The sequence below is a fragment of the Acanthisitta chloris genome, unplaced genomic scaffold (assembly GCF_000695815.1).
Source record: "Acanthisitta chloris isolate BGI_N310 unplaced genomic scaffold, ASM69581v1 scaffold11813, whole genome shotgun sequence".
NCBI classification, from domain to species: Eukaryota; Metazoa; Chordata; class Aves; order Passeriformes; family Acanthisittidae; genus Acanthisitta; species Acanthisitta chloris.
The window spans coordinates 51,491-70,962 of record NW_008663315.1 but is presented as its reverse complement, the minus strand read 5'-3'; the positions used below and the strand labels follow the sequence as shown (position 1 = coordinate 70,962).

Here is a 19,472-nt window from a genome sequence, read left to right as displayed (position 1 = left end):
ATCTGTATCCTTGCTAAATCACAAAAGCAGGAAGTCAACACAAAATATCATCTGAGGTATCATCAGCACAAAGCAGAAAGGAATAATAATGATGCAAAACATATCACTTCTGTCAGCAAGTTCTAAAACAAATCTTGCTCCTTTGCAGCAGCTTAATATTGAATCTTTAAGCAACGCTCAGCTTGACTCTGTCCACACATTGTGCTTCATGCCCCTAGGCAGTTTGAAGATGCCAAAGGGAGGATTCATCTGCAGGTACAAACACCTCAATTTCAACAGCCATCAGAAAATTGGTTAATAAAAATCAGCAGATCCTTGCAAAAGATTCAGTAGAAATTTATTTTAAGAAATACTTCAAATGAAGTGTCAAAAGATGTGGAATAATTTTAATTATAATGCAGTCTTCCTAAGGGACAATTAGCATCAGTTCATAGGAACTTTTTGTTGCTACTTTATCCTTTCTGTGACTTTAAAGTGCTGCTGCTAAACTGTTCTGGAAGGGAACAGTAATACTGTAACACTGTGGGGCACAGAGACTGCCTAGTCTTTACCTGTCATTCTCAGAGAGAGGAAGTATCCCACCAGTCTCGTATCTCTCTGGCTTTATATCTCACAGCCCCATGTTGATAACAAGTCTCTCAGACACTTCAAATGATGCACAGATACAGATGCAGGCTTTTAGGTGATCTCTCAAAATGCATAGAAAACATTTTACAATATTTACTCATAAAATATCAGTTGTTTGTCAGGTAAAAGCATTGCTATCCCATATTCTGCAGGGCTGTCTATAAAAACTATAGTGACAACATACTTGACATTTCTACAGAACAAGATCAGCACAGCATCTTCAATAACACATTTCTGTGAACACATAACTGGAAAAAAAACAATCCCCCAAAGTATTTAACATTGATAGAATAATCGAAGATTAGACTTTCAGGGAAAGCTTTGCTTCCACTCAGGACGTTGCTTTAAAATATTCCATGATTTTCATACCTTATCCTCTGTGTTGTTGCCAGGAAGAATATCCACCTGAATAGACACGGTGTCCACAATGCTCTTCCTCCTGGAGAGTCTGTCCTCATCTAGCAGAAAAACAACTTGTCTCACTTTTTGTATAACACTCGAAACACGATCAATCAAATTTCTACCCAGCAGACGCAGATTTGTGTCCATATGCCTGTTTAACCCAAGATCATTGATTTTATCGTTTGAACTGTTGTGAAAAATGATCAGTCACTGCTCTAAATTACTAAATATGAAGAAAAATAATCTTTTTATTGTCCCTTCCCTCTCTCATTCTGGATCTTGTTAACTTTCTCCTGAAAGCCCAGAATTTTAAAAAATGAGATGAACTCTTTTTCAAGTGCACATAGCACATGAAGATATATAGCTGCAGAGTTCTTTACAAAAGCCTGAACTTACTTTCTTGGTTGTGAAAGTGAAATATTAAGGTCTTAATTTAAAGGTATTGTGAAACAGAAAAGGCCTTCTTAGGAGATGACACACTGACAGAAGAAATAAAGATTTCTGAATGGAAGTGAACAGGAATCCTTCCTTATTCAAGTTGCCATAAGTACCATATGGAGTCTAAAAACCTATTGGATGAAAAACATTCTCTCCATTTCTCACTTCCTACAAAGATTTCAGTGGGTCCAGCAGGCCTAAGAAGGTGTCAGAATATGACCAACTGTGCTGATACTAAAAGGAGCACAATAATTACATTAATGCATAAGCACATTATGAGCAAATGATCCATCAGTTCATGGATTTCCGTTCTGTGACTGCATTCCTGAGACAGTGCACTGATGTTTTCTCATTTTTGACATTTAATATATTAACATAAGATTTAAAAAAACAGTAGAGATACATTTTAAGGCATGTAATGAGGATCCTCTGACAAATGGAGACTTGACTGGATTCACTCTTGAGTATCTCATTTACAAACCCAGGAACTTCAATGTCACAGTTAAGATTTTAGCCAAGATCAAGCCATTTGGATATGGCCATTTTTATTTGATGACTTGCTCTGCACATAGGCAGAAGCATCTACAGGCACTTGCTACTAAGATAAGGACAAAGACTGTTAAAAGCCAGGGCCATTCACCTGCTGGTCCAGCTTGATGTGACCACATGGGAGTCATCATGCTAAGGACCCACCAGGCCTCTGACTGATGTCTGACTCCAGTTACTGTGCTCAGACCCCAATGCACACAACTGCACGAACAATAGAGTTCCTCACTCAGGAAAAGTTAAAACTTCTGTTAAAAGACTGTAAAACTCCCCCTCACAAGGTAATTTATGCTGGTTCTTCTGCAACCTTTGTTTAAACCACTTCTAGCAAAGCACTTTTGCAGTGCAAATATTGAACATGAACAAAGAGAATTCATTCCAGCAGAGCTGAACATACGCAGCTTTTAAAGATGAAGAAATAACTTTCAGAAGTCATATAAATGAAATGCCATTTTAAGATCAAGAGGCTGTGAAAGAACAAGATTAGTGAAAAACACCTGAATTCTAGCTATATGTGCCAGGTTCTCAGATACCCTGAGTATCTGGAGTGGCATTCTGAAGGATTTACTCAATTTTTAAACCTCACTGGTATATGACACAATACATACAGAGGAAAGCACCTCAGCCCTCAAGAGAAAACACAAAACAAACCTACATCTCTGCTGCCATCTTGCTGCTCTCTCTATAACTGACACATAAACACCAGAAGACATTTCTGGGGCTATGCTGGATAGAATTAATTTTTGTAATGGATGCCTCATTATACTGGCCTAAGAAAAATGCCCATTTGACTCTAATTTCAACATATTAAGTGGGTTAAAGATTGCAAAAATGCCATTTTTTCTGTTAAATGATACAAAGTTCATCTCTACACACACAAAGGAACCCAGAGGCATGAGGACAGTGGTGGAGTCTCAACACCCACTGCCCCAGCAGCCTTGGCTTCATGGTCTGGGGGTGGCACCCACACCTTCTGGCAACAGGAGCAGCTCTCTGCATCACCTCACTGACCAAGGCAGGATCAATCAACTTTGACAAGGGCATGTAGCAATAAGACAAGGGGGAATGGCTTTGAAAGGAAAGAGGGTAGATTTAGATCAGGTATTTGGAGTAAATTCTTGACTGTGAGTGTGGTGTGGCACTGGAACAGTTTGCCCAGAGAAACTGTGGCTGAACAATCCCTGGAAGTGTTCAAGGCCAGGCTGGATGGGGCTTGGAACAACCTGGTCTAGTGAAAGGTGTCCTTGCCCAAGGCAGGGGGATTACAACTAGATGAACTTTAAGGTCCCTCTTTTCCTGAGTGAGGAACTCTATTGTTTGTGCAGTTGTGAGCACGGGGGTCTGAGCACAGTAACTGGAGTCAGACATCAGGTCAGAGGCCTGGTGGGTCTGGAGCGAGGAAAGGTGCTTAGCATGACTCCCCCCATGTGGTCACATCAAGCTGGACCAGCAGGTGAATGGCCCTGAGAGCAGGGGGTGACGACGTATGTCTGGATCTCTGTGTGTCTCTGAGGTAGAGGCCTCTGGAGGGACCAAGAGGCCTAGGACAACTGTCAGTAAGACCATGGAGCCTGGGAGCTTGACTGGGATCCGTGTGTACATGTGCATGGACATCAGTGTGGAAGATGGATCTGTACCAGCACCTGGACTGGCACTGTGGGATGTGAGGACTCACAGACACAGGTGCCAGTGACTGGGGAGACTGGGAACCAGGAGACAGCTGGGGGGTGGACAGTGTCTAGCTATGGGTGGGATGCTCACAGGACATATGCATGCATACACGTCCTGCTAATGGACCTTCATCCCGAACAGCCAGTGAGTGAGATGACCGATCGTTCTTCGAATAGCCGAGAGCTTATTCCAACTTTCTACCCAGTTCTCGCACTGTCACTTAAAGAGGTAATTAGTTCCATCACAGAAATGATACCTATAGCCCTACAACCTGCCCAGAAAAAGAAAATAGGAACCTACCATATTGCAGAGTGCCAAATAAATAGTAAACACAAAGGCAAACCTCACAGCAGCTAACATTGCTACAGGTATATCAAGGAGATAAACAAAATAAAAAGCAGAAGGAAACACCAAGTACACTATGTACAACACAATTTCTGGCCTAAAGGTTTAAAGGCCTTCTAAAAGCAGGTTTTTGACTGTGCACATCCTACAGGGACACACCACAGGCAGCAGGAGAGCAGGCTGACCTACAACTCAGTTTTACCTTTTGACCTGTGTTTGCATTTATGAGGTTTTTTGCCTGATGGAAATAGAGCTGAATTAAAAAAGATTATATATGTACAGATAAAAACTGATTAAATGTACATTTAAATTATCAGCTTTCTCCCTTCCCCAAATAAGGAAGAGAAAAAGGTACAAAAATTTGCAGATATGACTGTCTTTCAAACTGATAAGAAGTTGTCTTTCAAAGTGACAAGAACATGAAACAAAGACAGGATGACAAAACTATAAGTCATTGTTAAGCATTACATCACTGATATATGGAAATAGCAGAAATAATTAGGATGAAATATTTACAGGCTTTTTGGGTTCAACCCTAGATTTCACAAGAATATACAAAAAAATGGAGCCATTCTGTACTAAGATTACTGATCTCTTATGAAACACTACATCTTAGCATTAAAGTATTAATAGCAGAAATGAAATGTTGCATTGTAGTAAAACCCAACAAGTTTCACTTGGTCCTGATTTAGTGAAATTAAACCTTGGAAGCTCAATATTCCACAGGACCAGAGATTACTGATCTTAATTAGCTACGGTAGCAGACCAGGAACAAGCTCTGGTTACTGCTCTTTACAAAAGGATTACAAAATACCCCAAACTCATCTGATTCACATATGCTAAAATTTAGATTAAATATGGCAATTTCTCATCACCTGCAGAGGCAGTTAATCACATACTTGCAGCTAAACTCACTTAACCTTGATGTCAGAACTTACGTATCTTCCTGTGTAGGAGTACAATTTTAGCAAAGTATCCAAGAAAACTCTAGCAAGGTCAGTTGGGTACAAATACATCTCAGTTTCTAGAAGAGGCCTGACATAAATTTCAAACCAGGCTATCTTCCTCACTCCATTCTCATTCACTGAAAGCCAGTAACATTTCCTTACTTGCTGCTTACCTCTTCTGCCAATACTAAAATATAAGGTTATCTGGGTTTTTGGATGCCAGAAGAAATAATCTGCCAAGTACAGGAATATTATCATTCTTAGAAGAAGAGAACCAGAAACAGAAAACACAGACATCACAGCTGTGTCAGAATATATCACCAGTGTGGCTGCTAGCATTTGGGACAAAACCACATCTGCTCTCTGGAGAACTCATTCCTCCCATAGCAGCTATCCAAAACAGATATTCAAGAGCAGGCAGCAATGTCTGTCCATATGTACTATGGTTCTTTCCATGTGAGAACTATAAAACACAGAAATTACATTTTTCTGCTAGGTCCTTTAAAAAGGTCATGTTTCAGGCTGGGGTGTCCCATAGGAAGTATTAAAATAGCAACCAATTACATACAGCCACAAAACACACATGGTTAAGAAAACAGAATCTTCAGGGTTTTTTTTTCCAATAAGTTATTCAATATATTAAAAGCCAAAAGCATATAATGCCACATACTAGACAGTCCTTCACAAAGCCTGCATAGTATGAGCTCCTGCAAACCTTCCTTAGGCATCCTTTAGTTCCACTGTGTTACCTGACACTAAGCTAGCACAGGTATCTAATAGAGGAAAACATTCCATTCTTGATTAAAATTACACCTCCTCATTGAGAATTTACCTAAGGCCAGTAACTCAAATCAGCACAAGATCATATGGCAGTGTTTACATAAAAATAATGATGTATGCTGACTTGTATAATCCTTCCTCATCTGCCAACTCAACTTAATACATGGAAAGCAAGGACTTCATTTATGAAGAGTCAAAGTGTGTTCAAGAACTTCTATCCCACCTCTCTTTTCTAATGAAAAAGAATAACCTTTAAAGGGCACAAAGTTGAAACTTCTTAGCAATAATAGAGTAGCTAATGAGAAAAAACCCTACAACATCTTGAGGAGACAAATTTATACTATGATTAGGTTTTGTTGCCAAGTAGTCACATTACATTTCACTGGCACACAACACACTGAGGAAGTATTCATAATAACTGGTACTTCATGGTGTTGCTACTGATCACCACTCACCTGTTACCTGGGGCACATAGGGAACTGACAGTCTTTCCACACTGTATCCACTGCCTCCTAATGATTCTGCAATCTTGTTTGTCAGGAAAAATAAATCTTTTTCATGCTTCTCTAAGGATTTTGGAAGACTGTAAAAATACATATTAGAAGTTATTATCTACCAGTAGATATTTGTTGATTAAGTATAATATTTTTCCAATGTCTGTGAGCAACCAAAAAGGGGCAATGGTAATGCACTGATGAAAATAAAGCTTGCTCGGACTTTCAGGAATGAATATATGCCCAAAATTAGTCCACTGAATACCTCTGTATTATTTTTAATTACCTTAACACCTCTTGGTTATCTGAAATATGTTCCTCACCTATTCTGCTACATCTTGATAGAATATGGTCTGTGTTACACAGAAAAAGCCTGCAGTGTGTCCTTGTGAAAAGAGGCTGAGGGTGTCTGGGACTGCAACAGGAAGAGCACTGCCAGCAGGATGAGGGAGGAGATCCTTCCCCTCTACTCAGGTAAGGCCACACCCTGGAGTACTGTCAGGTGCTGGGCTCCCCAGGATGGGAGTCATGGACTGTAGAGAGCCCAACAAAGGGTCACTAAGGTGGATTAAGGGACTGCAGCATCTCTCCAGTGAGGACAGACTGAGATGGTTCAGCGTGGAGAAAAGAAGGTGGATCCTATCAATGTGTACAACTGCCTCAAAGGAGGAGGACAGAAAGGCCACAGAGCCACATGCTTTTCAGTGCTGCTCAGTGACAGAACCAAAACCAATGAGCACAAACTGAAACACAGAGTTTCTGTTTTAACATCAGGAAACTCTTTTTTATGGTGAGGGTGGCCAAGCACTGGCACAGGTTATCCAGAGAATTTGTGGAGTATCCATCCTTGGAGATATTCCAAAGCTATCTAGATATGGTCCTGGACAGTCTGCTCTAGGTGACATTGCTTAAACAGGGGGCTTGGAGCACATGACCTCCAGATCCTTTCCAACCTCATCCATTCTGTGATTCAGTGAAAATGCATTTTGCTCTGTTAACACATACCAAGCATCATATTGTGCCTCTGACTAAAGTACAAGTCTGAAACCCACATTTTTTTCCTATATGCATATACACTTCTAATGCCTGGGTTTCTTCTGCTTATCCTGTACACTATTAAACCCTAAATTATTTTCACATATGCAGCATATTTCAATGATGTGTGATCTTTAATAGTAAAATAGGTCCTTCACTGTTCATTAATTCACATTTTGTATCTACTTACTTGCATTTGTCTTTGAAAATTGTTTCTGGTAGAAAATAAGATGCTTCCAGACTTCTGGTTTCAATGACCTAAAAAGAACCCAAGACAAAAAGTACAAATGGAGGAGTAGTTCCATAGCTGTTTTCTCCAATGACTATGTTGATTAAAGAGATTCTACTGTAGCAGATTACCAATCCTTCACTAACACCTACTTCAGAACAAATGAGGCCTTTAGAAAAGAGACTGTGGAATTCACTCTTTAGATGAAAAATCTGGTTCTCATGGTCTTGTGCATGTCGGTACTGTTTTAGCAAAGCCAGTGAGGCTGCAAAGTCTTACCAGATGAGAATTTAGCCTGTTATATATGGTACCATAAAGAGAAGAAAACTGCTATACCTTGAGAGAAGAGTATTCTGCTCATAATTTTAAAAGTCAGCAAGTAATGCCATCAGAGACTGAAGACCAATAGCAATGCTGCTGGACACAAATATGGGAGATAACACTACAAGGAATTACTTGACACAAGTTATTTACCCACTTTAAAGTACAATGTTGACTGTCCTAAATGACCTAAATGATTTAACTATGTGTTACCTTGCTGACATGCTGACAAAAGGCAGGAACTGCAATCATCTGACTCAGGAAGTTTAGATATGCTGCAACCAATGCCATGACACCACAACGGTTAAACATTGGCAGATTATCCTCATTGATGATGGCAATGTCCTGAAACATAAGGAATACTGTTATGCTTTCCAAAGGTAACAGGCTGTCCCAAATACATGGAAGTCAAAATTATTACTAGTAACACTAGCTGACATATGATGACTATCTGCTGCTACTCAGCATTTAAAACCTCTCATCTAAAAATCCTACTCTTTTAGCTCACTCCTGAGTTGGGAATATGTTGATCTGATGTCAGAGAGCTTAAAAGATTCAACCATTATGAAGAGAAATAAATTTACTCAACTGAAACTTCTGTTTCTCAGAAAAGAAGGACAAGTTAATGACTGACAGTCTCTTGTCCTTACCACCTGCTGATCATAACATTTTTTTCATGAAAATTAGAAACAGCAATTTAATAATAAAGATCACCTGTGTGAGTCACAGGCGCAGCACCATAAAGGCAATTATTTAATGCTTATTAGCATTTCTGTGTGTATGCAGATTACATTATTTTTGTTCTAGTAAAACTCCTCATTTCCATCAAGGAAAGATTTGCTTCAGTGACACATTTTAAAATTAAGGATGCACACTGCATTTCAGAGGATTCATAATGCAGGTGCACGTTTGGGAAGAAGGTTAATAACAGAGTGAACTGGGAATACAGGGCCCAATTTCATCAGACTTCCAGGGCACATATTAGCACTACTTTATTCTTTTTTAATGCTTTGATTTCAACACTAAGTTATACAGTTTCCCTGAGGACTGTATGCAAATATGAGATAATGTTTGATCCTATTAAGGAAATGGTAAGGAACAAAGCCTGCCAACACACTGACAGAATTTTACTCTAAGGTAAGATTAAATAGCCTGGTTTGACAAGTATTCCCAATCAATCAACTAACCAAAAGCTTTCTTCTAAGGTGAGGACAGTCCATACATTTTATACAGAACACTGTCACAAGATCATAGGTTGTAAGACACCTTGCCAATCTGCTAATGAATATATCAGCAATTCTAGGGGATGTTTTAACGAATTTCCACATCTGCTATTTTTCTTGAAGAGCAAATGATGTATCAGTTTGTTACAAAACTAATTAATTGAAGCTTTCCCATTAATAAATGGCATGTACAAACTGCATTTCCTTAACAGAACAATCAAGTTTGGAATTACGTGATCTTCAATCCAAAGATCAATATACAAACAAAACAAGTTATCCACATCCCCAATTTCAAATAGAAACTGTCAATCAGTGAACCCAACACTGACTCACACTCATACCTGCAAGGCAATAGCTAATCGAATGAGATCAATAACCACTTCTTCATTGGCCAGTTCAATGGTGGTAAGTGCTAGAGATGTAAACAGTAGTTCAAAGTTTTTTTGGACATTGTCTTCTTCTTTGCAGCCTAAGTAGATGTGCCTGTACAGCTGCTGACCATGCTATAAAAGACATAAAAGCAAAAATGACTACTAAATAGCATAATTTAGGTTAGAAAGAAGGTTTAATGGTTTTTTTGGTCCAATTCTCTACTCCAAGGAGGCAAACTTTGATGTTAGATCAATTTAGATAGAAAATTAAAAGAACAAAACAGGATAAAATACATGTGTATGCATACATATACATACAGACACAAATAAGTACATGATTAATCAAGACTACCAATAATTTCTAACAACGACTTCTTTATAAATACAGCACTGTCCTACTGTATGCAGTAATGTACAGATAGGGAAGATGATACAGAGAATTTGCACAAATACTGCACTGTGGGCTGATGTTAGAATACATTTCCTGTTGAAATACTTTAAAAAAATGTTTGTCCATTTATGCAAATGAGAAATCAGAGAGTAATCTTGAAACATTCTCAAGAACATTAAAGTAACTGATGAGTTTCATGGGTTATCCTTGTGAAGACACAAAATTTGTTCATTTAGCAAGTCCCTTTGAATAGCAAACCAAGAGGAAAAAAAGGTAGTGAATAGGGCACAGGAAGGCTCCAGGTCTAGTGAAGAACACAAGTCATCTAACAAAAGATTCTCGACTTCAAAAGTGACTTTCCTTTCCTCATAGCACTGTGCCTAACAATCTTTGTAAATAAACTATTTTCTCAACACAAAAAAAAATGCAAACACAGAAAGGCTGATCTCTCATGCCTACAGTGAGAGGATGAGTGGAAATGGCCTTAAGCTGAGACAGGAGATTCAGGTTAGATATTAGAAAAAAGATTTTCCCTGTTAGGGTGGTCAGGCACTAAAATAGGTTGCCCAGGGAGGTGGTGGAGTCAACATCCCCAGAGACAAGTAACAGTACATTTATGATAGGCACCTGAAGCAGTAGCACACATAGTTATTGAATGACTTCATTCCCCAGGGCTAATATATTTTTTTAGAAGACTGTATAAATCTTTTCTTGACCAGGTAACAGCCTCTTTTCCTCTCGTGCCCTTTTCTTTCAGGTGAGAGTATTAATGACTCAAACATTTAGCTTGCCAACTAAAATTTTTATCTAGTAAGAAGAACTTATCCAAACCATTTTAAATCCTAGACAGTAAATTCATGAATTAAAATTTAATTCGCTTTTTCAAAGACACATTACTAATACTTGCCAATGTTGTAGTATATTTTGTATTTGTATTATTCCAGTATTAATCAAACCAGGTGTAAATGTACTGCAAAGAATATTAACTGGACTAACTTGGCAAGAACATGTACCTTGCAATGTTATTTGAAATCTGCACAACTCAAGTCTGCATATTATTACCTATGTAGCATTTTTGCCTCTGGACAAGATAAACTGCAATTTTTACAATTAGAATATCAAATTAAGTCTGCACTCTGAAGATCTAAATTTTTTATTTCACAGTTAATGGGAAAACAAAACAAAGCAGCATGGGATAGTTGTGAGAAATGAACAGATTTTCTGAGGCAGATAACAGTGATAAATGTTCTAAAGCCTGATGAGATAACTTCAGTAATTTCTACTTTTTGTTTACAGACATATCCACACAGATAAACTGGTCAGGAATGACAGAGCACACTAATAACTATATGCATTTTTTCCACACAGAAAACTGGGTGTTTATTGTAAGTAAGTAACTTCACTCTACACCAAGTATCATCTAAAAAATACACCATCTTTTTCTTCAGAACTAAGCATACTCAGAAATTAACTAGTAGAAAGTAGAAATAATATTTTAAGGAGATGCATTTTCCTTCAAAGTTAACTTTTTTTGACATCTTTGCCTAAAATAAGGCACAAGCCCCTGTGCCAAGGCTTTAAAAATAGATTTTAAAATACAAAATTATCTAAAAATACAAGAAAATAAAAGCCACACAAATGAAAAAATACTACTCAACAAAGATGCTGCACAGGGATGTAACTATGGGCAAGTCTTTTTAGAATCATTATTTAGACATGAACTGTTCTAATTTCATGCATACAAGGGTTATCACTGAAGACATAAATGAAAATTTATTCCGTGGAACCGTCTCAAGTATCTAGAGCACTTCAACACTGAAATCACTGTACTCTGAATTAAAATCACTTTCTAATGATCTTTGCAACTTTTTGCAAAAACACACGTGTAGGAGTAAAGCAAAACAACTGGTTCAGTTGCTTTGCCTTCTTTCTAGATAGAAAAGTTAGCTCTTCACTGTTACCTTTTTCATGAAGCTCACATCTTGCCTTGAAATTTTATCTCGTTTTATCTTTAGATCAGAAACATCTGGTATTATTCTACAGACAAAACAAAAATGTCACTTTAGCTAAAAGAAGTTGAAAAGGAAGAGAATGTGAAATACATGAACTATTCAAACAAATCTTGATGCCATTTCCATTTTAATTAATCCATGTTTAACAACAACATTCAAATTTCAGTTGAAGAGGGAGAACCACGAACAGAATTATGACAATCGTATTTTCTTCTCTACATAAAATAACATATTCTGTCTTCCACAGATAAACTAGCTTGGAATGGTCATTTAAGGCATCATGCACTGGGGCTTACCTGTACAGCACTGGCCATCAATAAAAGATACTGAGCACTGGGCATTTAACAAAACAGTACATAACATGTCATGTAAGGAAAAATATTTTAAAATCAACAGTACTTATCATTCAGGTATTGGACTAAAATTTCAAGTAGGCCAAAGCAAACAAACAGCAGTACCGTATCCCTCTGAGCTTTGCCCTGTTGTCGTGCCGATCAATGAGATTGTGCAGGATTTCCAGGACCAGCTGCCTTAGCTCAGAGTCTTCCATGAGTGAAGGAGACAGTAATGGGTCCAGAAACGGGGAAGGAAGTGCATTAGTTATCGTTGTGGCTTTGTATCCTGAAGTCACCTGTTCATTGTCAGAAGTAAAATAAATGTGTGTCATTATTGCATTGTAAGAACTACTTGCAGCTGTCACTGACTTTTTAGTGGACCTGCTTTGGCATCTGAAAGCTGGATTCAAATTGAAGTATTGTATTAGTTTTGAAAACTCCTAATCTCACTGTGGATTTGGAAAGACTTTAATATTCATCTTGAAATAAACTCTCTCTCTTAAAAGTGGTATTTCCCATGATCCTTCTTTTACTGACACATCAAAAAGAAAAAAAGTATGATTTTGATATGATTTCAATTCCAATTGATTTTTCTATTTCAGGCTCTGAGCTTCTCACATATGGTACTGAGTATGCTCATGTGAATTACAAAGGAGAAATCAGGGCCTACATGTACACCTTAACCATTGATGGATACTAGTTTATTGCAAAACAATATAAGCAGTAGAGGGGCCTACAAGGGAGCTGAGAGGGACTCTTTGTTAGGAACTGCAATGATAGGACAAGAGGCAGTGGGTTCAAACTGAAGGAGGCAAAGTCTAGGTTGGATGTGAGAAAAAAGTTTTTTACTGTAAGGGTGGTGAGACACTGGCACAGGTTGCCCAGGGACGTGGTGGCTGCCCCAACCCTAGCAGTGTTCAAGAGCAGGATGGATAAGGCCTTGAGCAACCTGATCTAGTGAGGAGGTGTCCCTGCCCATGGCAGGGGATTGGGACTAGATGATCTGTAAGGTCCATTCCAACCCCTGAGTTCTATGATTCTATGAAATATCACTTGGAAACACAGAATCAGAATCAACCAGGTTGGAAGAGACCTCAAAGATCATCAACTCCAACCCTACCATGGTTACTAGACCATGGCACTAAGAGCCACATCCAGTCTCATCTTGAAAACCTCCAGGGATGGTGAAATGTGGTACCACGGTGTTGTTTATTTTTATAAACTAATATTACCTCTGACTTGCCTCATTCAATTACTTTTAATTAAAGCAAACTCTGTAGGTAGACAAAGAAAAGTAAATTTCTACCTGACAATTCAAATATTAATCAGCTGAACATTTACAGCAGTCAGAAATGTTTAAAATTTACTGTCTCTTGAAGTGGAGGCTATCAGAACATTACAGTCACAAAACCAAACAGATTCAGAAACTGAGAGGCAGAAGCTGTTGAGGGTGAAGAGAGCAAAATTATTCAAAATTTAGTTATAATAAAAGCAATAATATTTTTATCTAAGACTTACAGAATAATTGTATCTTTATGATACATATTCCATACCATTACAGCTTTTACACATGAACTGAATTGTACCGGTGGTTTAGGCAGGGATAGTTAATTTTCTTCATAGTAGCACATATGGTGCTGTGTTCTGGATTTGAGACCAAAATAGAGTGGATAACACAGGGATGATTTAGTTATTGCTGAACAGTGCTCTCACACTTCCAAAGGGATATCCCAGATAAAATGTGCCAATGGTTCTGTTTTTCTTGGTTTCCCTTCTCAACACTTTTCTCACTGGTACCATTCTGATCCTCTTCCCCATCCCACTGGGGAAGAGTGAGGAAGCAACTGGGTGGTCTCTGCTGCCTGCTGGGGTTAAACAACATGTGAGCAAGCACTGTGCCTGCAGCAAAACTGAAGGGGGTCAAAGGAAAGTGGCTGGCAGAGGAGCATGAGGACACATGAAGGTATCTAATCAATCATTTTGAAAGTGGAAAATGACTAATATTACGAGCAACAAGGCTGCAAATCTAAGTGCACATTTTTAATGAAGTGCCAGATTTCAATTGCCTATACAACATTAACTTGCCTGCCTGTGTGTATGCATGGCAACAGACTAATTATGTTATGAAACTATTATTCATTTGTAAAGAATACATGATGTACAATGCCCACAGTTTTTCCACAGTATCTATCAATGTCTGAGTAATTCATTAAGCAACAGAACATTCACTTTCAAATCTTTCTGCTGTGACGGGATTTTACTTCTATATTCTGAAGAGAATGCAAACCAAAGTGCATTGCCCAAAATGTTAAATTCCTTCCACATGCCCCATGTGAATTCCTTAATGTATACTTACAGGCTATGCAGCACCCCAAATAATTAAGACTAATTCTTGCTGACTTGAATGGAAGTTTTTTTAAGTCTGGTGAGATGAATATTGTCAGGAACAGTTTAGACATACCTGAGACTATCCTTAATGAAGATAATGAGCAAAATGACCACCTGAGATCCTTTCTAACATGTTTTATATCCTCAAATTGAACTGTGAATGCTCAGCTCTTCTGCAAACCAGAATCTAGGATTTCAGATTTGGAAAAGCAAAGAACAGTTTAACTGATTTGCCTAACACCACACACAAATTTCATGTTGGAGCAGGGATAGAAGCTCATTTTCCAGGAAGGCATTCTTCTGCTTTAGTCATGAAATCACTCTTTATGATATCTCCCCTACTTCAGTCACTAAACAGTTTGCAGCTTCTGCAACAAAACAGGCCACAATTCTGATTCTTACCATCTGAGTGTATTTCCACAAATATTCTTTGAAGGTTCACAGCTGAAAAATGTACTTGTGATAATACACTCAATCATACCTTACAAGAAACTTGGGAAACACAATGGTGTCTGAGGCTCTAAGGGCTTGGAGATAGGCATCCATTACTATGGTTTTAAAAATATTTGCCATTCTACTAATTACTCCTTTTCCAGGCTCAGAGACAAAAATTATTTCAACTTTGATGTTGCCAGTATTGTTGGCAGAAGGAGTCAACTCAACCTACTCTATGATGTTCTTTTGGACCTGCAGATCCAATTACAACTGATACTACCAAAGTGCTCTAAGAGATGGAGGAACTTATCTTCAGCTGTTTGTAATGTAAGTTGGGAAAATGCTTTCACAATTTTACAGAGCAGAATTAGAGATCTATGTAATATGAAGGTATGTTTAATTTCTTACTCCAGAATAGTTATGCTGCAATTATATGTGTAAACATATACAGTGAAGCATTGTGTGTTTCTAACATAATATACTCAGCACAGAAAGCTTACCATAAGTAGAGATCTCAGTAACATGATCTGTATCCTCCTAGTTCCCAAATCTCTATAATTGAAAAAAAAATAAATTGAAAATTAAGTTTGTTGCTAACTTCAAAATACTGTTCTACTCTAGAAATCATTCTAACAACTGCATTTTTGACAAGGGAATACAGCAGTCTTGGAAAGGATGATGGATGATCATAAGTAAAGGGCAAATATCTTCAACTGATGTACAGTAACTAAATGTTTTTGAAAGGGACATTTACCGGAAGGCTTAAAAATGGAGCACATGCAATTGAAGAAAACAGCAAATTGTTTATGTGAAGCAGATCTAAATCTTCATGTTTCATTCAGAAATCTCTTTGTATCTGAAACATTCAAGCACTACAAGCTTGAGTTTATTTTCACAAGCATCAGCACTCAGAATTTCTTCTGAATTAAAATCTAATTGACTCTTTTAAGAAAGAAAGACACTTCTTGTATATGGAACACTACTTAACCTGTTCTTCATCTGTTTTCATTTTCCTTCTACTGGTACTAAAAGAAGTAAAGAGCTAATGGTATATAGTCATTATTCTTGCAAGATCTTACAAGATAAAAGTGCACTTGGAATAAATTTCTCCATTCTAAGCGATTCTTTCAAGAAAGTAAAAACAGTACATGACATTTTGTCCATCAAATAGTGTAAAGGAAGCACAAGACTGTTCACAGAAGTTGGCCCCTACCTAACAGTGGAAATTTCTACCTTCATGAGCTATAATCCTGGCTAGAGTATCACTCAAATGTCTGGGGTAGCAGAGACCAAAACTTCAAGTAATGCAGGACTGTGTCAGCAGTCAAAAAGTCTGCTTGATTCAGAATGCCATATGTGCATCATGCTAACACACTCCTCAGGCACATGTTTACACAGAATCCAAAATAAGGAGAATTGTATAGTTAAAAACCAGACAAAAACTCCCACACCAACTGGTAATCCAAGTACAGAACTTCACATGGAATCATTCTCCATATACTTTCCAAACGAGTGACAACTGTCTGGCACAGATAGATTTCTATCTTCCATGGAATAGCATCCTATGCTGTAGGGACATGATACTGTATGGAAAGCTACCAAGAAGCCAAGGAGAATGACAATGACTTCCTACTTATCTAGCAGGGGATCACTTCCATGGTGCAAAGTGTCCATGAACATCTCCAACCTTTTCACTGACTTTCCCCAGACTGAGAGAAAGTACCTTTAAACATAATTATTCATGTTACAGGGAAAAATACTACTTCAGTGTATGGAGACTTTTTAATTATGGGTTTATTATAGAAGTCTGGCCACCTATAGCTTTTTCTTATTTCTCAATAAAGAGGGAAAATCTAAAACAAACTCATTGGAATTTCTGCTGTTTCTTAATCTGAAGTCACGCTATAGAGAATGAAAAAAAAAAAAAAATCAACAAAAGTCCTTTGCAAATTATTCAGCTATCTGAAAAAAATGTGGCCCTAATTCAATTTCCCTCATTCCCAAAATAAACATACAAGAAGTTATGGAATTAACCACCATTCAATAGGTAATTTTAAAAACATTAGTACAGATGTGGACAGATGAAAAGTTCTAGAGCAAATAAAGTTGCATTCCAACCAGGTTATTTTCTATCAGTAACGTGTCTGTAGGTTTGATTTCATATTGCTGACACGAGTTTGTCTTGGTCCTGCATAGTATTTAATACAGTCCCTAATGAGTAAGAATTTGCATTTCACTTTTCTTAATATTTTCACTTCTTAATTTATCAGGACTCTAAAATCTAACTTTTTAATTAGAAATTTTAAAATGTAGGATATACAAACCCAAGGTGACTGGTATCCAGTGATTGTGAAGTTGTCCCCAAAACAGGCACTTTGCCCATAATGAACATCATAATCTCTGACCTCTGGTAATCTGGGAGATTGCTTCCAAAAAATCCTAAAGAAAAATAGAATGAAATCACAGAAGAAAAGAGATATAGGCTCCTTGTCTTTATTAGGAAAGCCTTTATAAATACAAGGAATATATTAACAAAGTCAAAAGAGATGAAGAACAAAACTATGATTTTAGAACATAACCTCACGTGCTCATTTCTGCTGAATAGCTTGAGAGAGTCTTGTCATGACACTCCCTTCCTTCTTTGAATCCTAAAACTTTCTAGTTTTATCCTCTTCTAAATAAATAATTTGAAAGTTATATATGTGGCACCTTTTCATTTGTAACCAGTGAGGAACTGCAAGTGTTTCTCATGGCACACATTGCTGCTACTTTTGTTTGTTCTTCAGTCTCTATGAACTATCACAGGTGACTGAACAGAAATCCCAGAGACATTCAAGCCCTATATGATGTTTGCTGTCCTTACAGGGACTGACAATGCAAGCAGCTCCCTTGGCAGCATCATGGGCAGTGGAGTGCTCCAGCACAGTACACAGGTAGGGCTCCTGAACCAGGGGAACCTCAAGGGAACAAAAAAACCCACCACACACCTGCAGTTCGTGCCACAACGACTGAGGGGACATGGGAAGAGCCAGGACAAATGCCAGGCAAGGCCCCTCCTCCCCCTCACCTTAAAATACACCCTTAAGGAGCACTAGCAAGATCTGGCACACATGTAGGGCACTGTAAGCTCTGTCAGCCTGACTAGGGAGCTATGGTTTCCACCTGCAGAAGGCTCTGGGCTCTACAAACTCTGCACCCACCATGACTGAGGCAGCTGCTCAGACAGAGCTTTGGTGGGAACAAGTTGTCATCCCAGTGCCAGAGCCAGAGTTCATCTGGACAATGCCCTTAGTCATATGGTATAGTTGCAGGTGGTCCTGCAAGGAGCAGCAGGCAGTTGGAATCAATGACCCTTATGGGTCCCTTCCAACTTGAGATTCTCGACCCTATTACTGTGCAATATATAAAGGTAACTTCCACAGAAAGAAGCTTTAAAAGGTAGGTCTGTGGAGTTTCAGGATTTTTCTTTGGGGAGAGGAATTAATATTTTAACTTGGAGTTTTATTGCAATAGTGGAAAACAATCTACTGCGTATTTGCTCCTGCTCTAGAAAGCTTCAAGGCATAATCAAAGGTTACAGATTAGTGAACAACATTTAAGTTACACTGCCACTTGTTCTTTAAGAAAAGGAAAACATCATAAATGTACTTGCAATATACAATATCACTACCATAAGGACAAAATCTGAGAAAAGGGGACAGGCTATTTTAAGAAAATCGTTTACAGAATTTGGTGCGCCCATTTTCAGTGCTGTGCTTTAAAGCACTTCAGTTAAGTCCTGGTAACATAACTGGCCATTAGGTGTCGTTGCTGCTACTGTGCTTAACACTCCTTTCTACCGATGTTCGACTAGTACCTATCTAAAATATTTATTACTGTGCATGATTGTTTGCAATACGATTTTCATAAAATGACTAATATTAGAGATTGATAGAGACTGATGTCTATATCTCAAGGGCCATATAATAATATAACTCAAATTTATTTTAAGTCCATCTCAGCACTTTTTATTTTCACTGAGCTTCTTGGCTATTTGGTCAGTTAACAATTTAATTCAGAATGCAAATACATAAAGCAAGCCTAAAAATTAGAGGCTACCAGAGAGATACCACACTTGCTATTATTCCTTTTTGATTCAAGGTGGTTTAATACCATCTCATTGAGGAAGGGGTAGAAGGGGAGGGATTTTAAGCAAGCCTGTGTTATTGTCATTACTCACCAATTGTTTGAATAATGGCATTCTGGACAATCCTCTCATCACTCTCCTTGGAAAAGCAAGCCTAAAAATTAGAGGCTACCAGAGAGATACCACACTTGCTATTATTCCTTTTTGATTCAAGGTGGTTTAATACCATCTCATTGAGGAAGGGGTAGAAGGGGAGGGATTTTAAGCAAGCCTGTGTTATTGTCATTACTCACCAATTGTTTGAATAATGGCATTCTGGACAATCCTCTCATCACTCTCCTTGGAAGCTGAAAGTG

General features: G+C 38.1%; 1 protein-coding gene across 1 annotated transcript in view; it reads right to left on the bottom strand.

Moving 5' to 3' along the window:
- EFR3A (EFR3 homolog A (S. cerevisiae)) overlaps window positions 1–19,472 on the bottom strand; it is a 58,169-nt gene that overhangs the window by 5,632 nt on the left and 33,065 nt on the right. Inside the window, exons 10-20 of the mRNA XM_009070947.1 lie at window positions 19,452–19,472; window positions 19,210–19,255; window positions 17,315–17,429; window positions 15,491–15,542; window positions 12,291–12,463; window positions 11,782–11,857; window positions 9,400–9,561; window positions 8,049–8,180; window positions 7,476–7,543; window positions 6,212–6,339; window positions 997–1,085 (exon numbers count right to left, since the gene is read on the bottom strand). The exon at window positions 19,452–19,472 is cut by the window's right edge and continues 98 nt beyond it. Of these exons, the coding sequence (XP_009069195.1) occupies window positions 997–1,085; window positions 6,212–6,339; window positions 7,476–7,543; window positions 8,049–8,180; window positions 9,400–9,561; window positions 11,782–11,857; window positions 12,291–12,463; window positions 15,491–15,542; window positions 17,315–17,429; window positions 19,210–19,255; window positions 19,452–19,472 (1,062 nt within the window). The remainder of the gene's footprint in view (window positions 1–996; window positions 1,086–6,211; window positions 6,340–7,475; window positions 7,544–8,048; window positions 8,181–9,399; window positions 9,562–11,781; window positions 11,858–12,290; window positions 12,464–15,490; window positions 15,543–17,314; window positions 17,430–19,209; window positions 19,256–19,451) is intronic.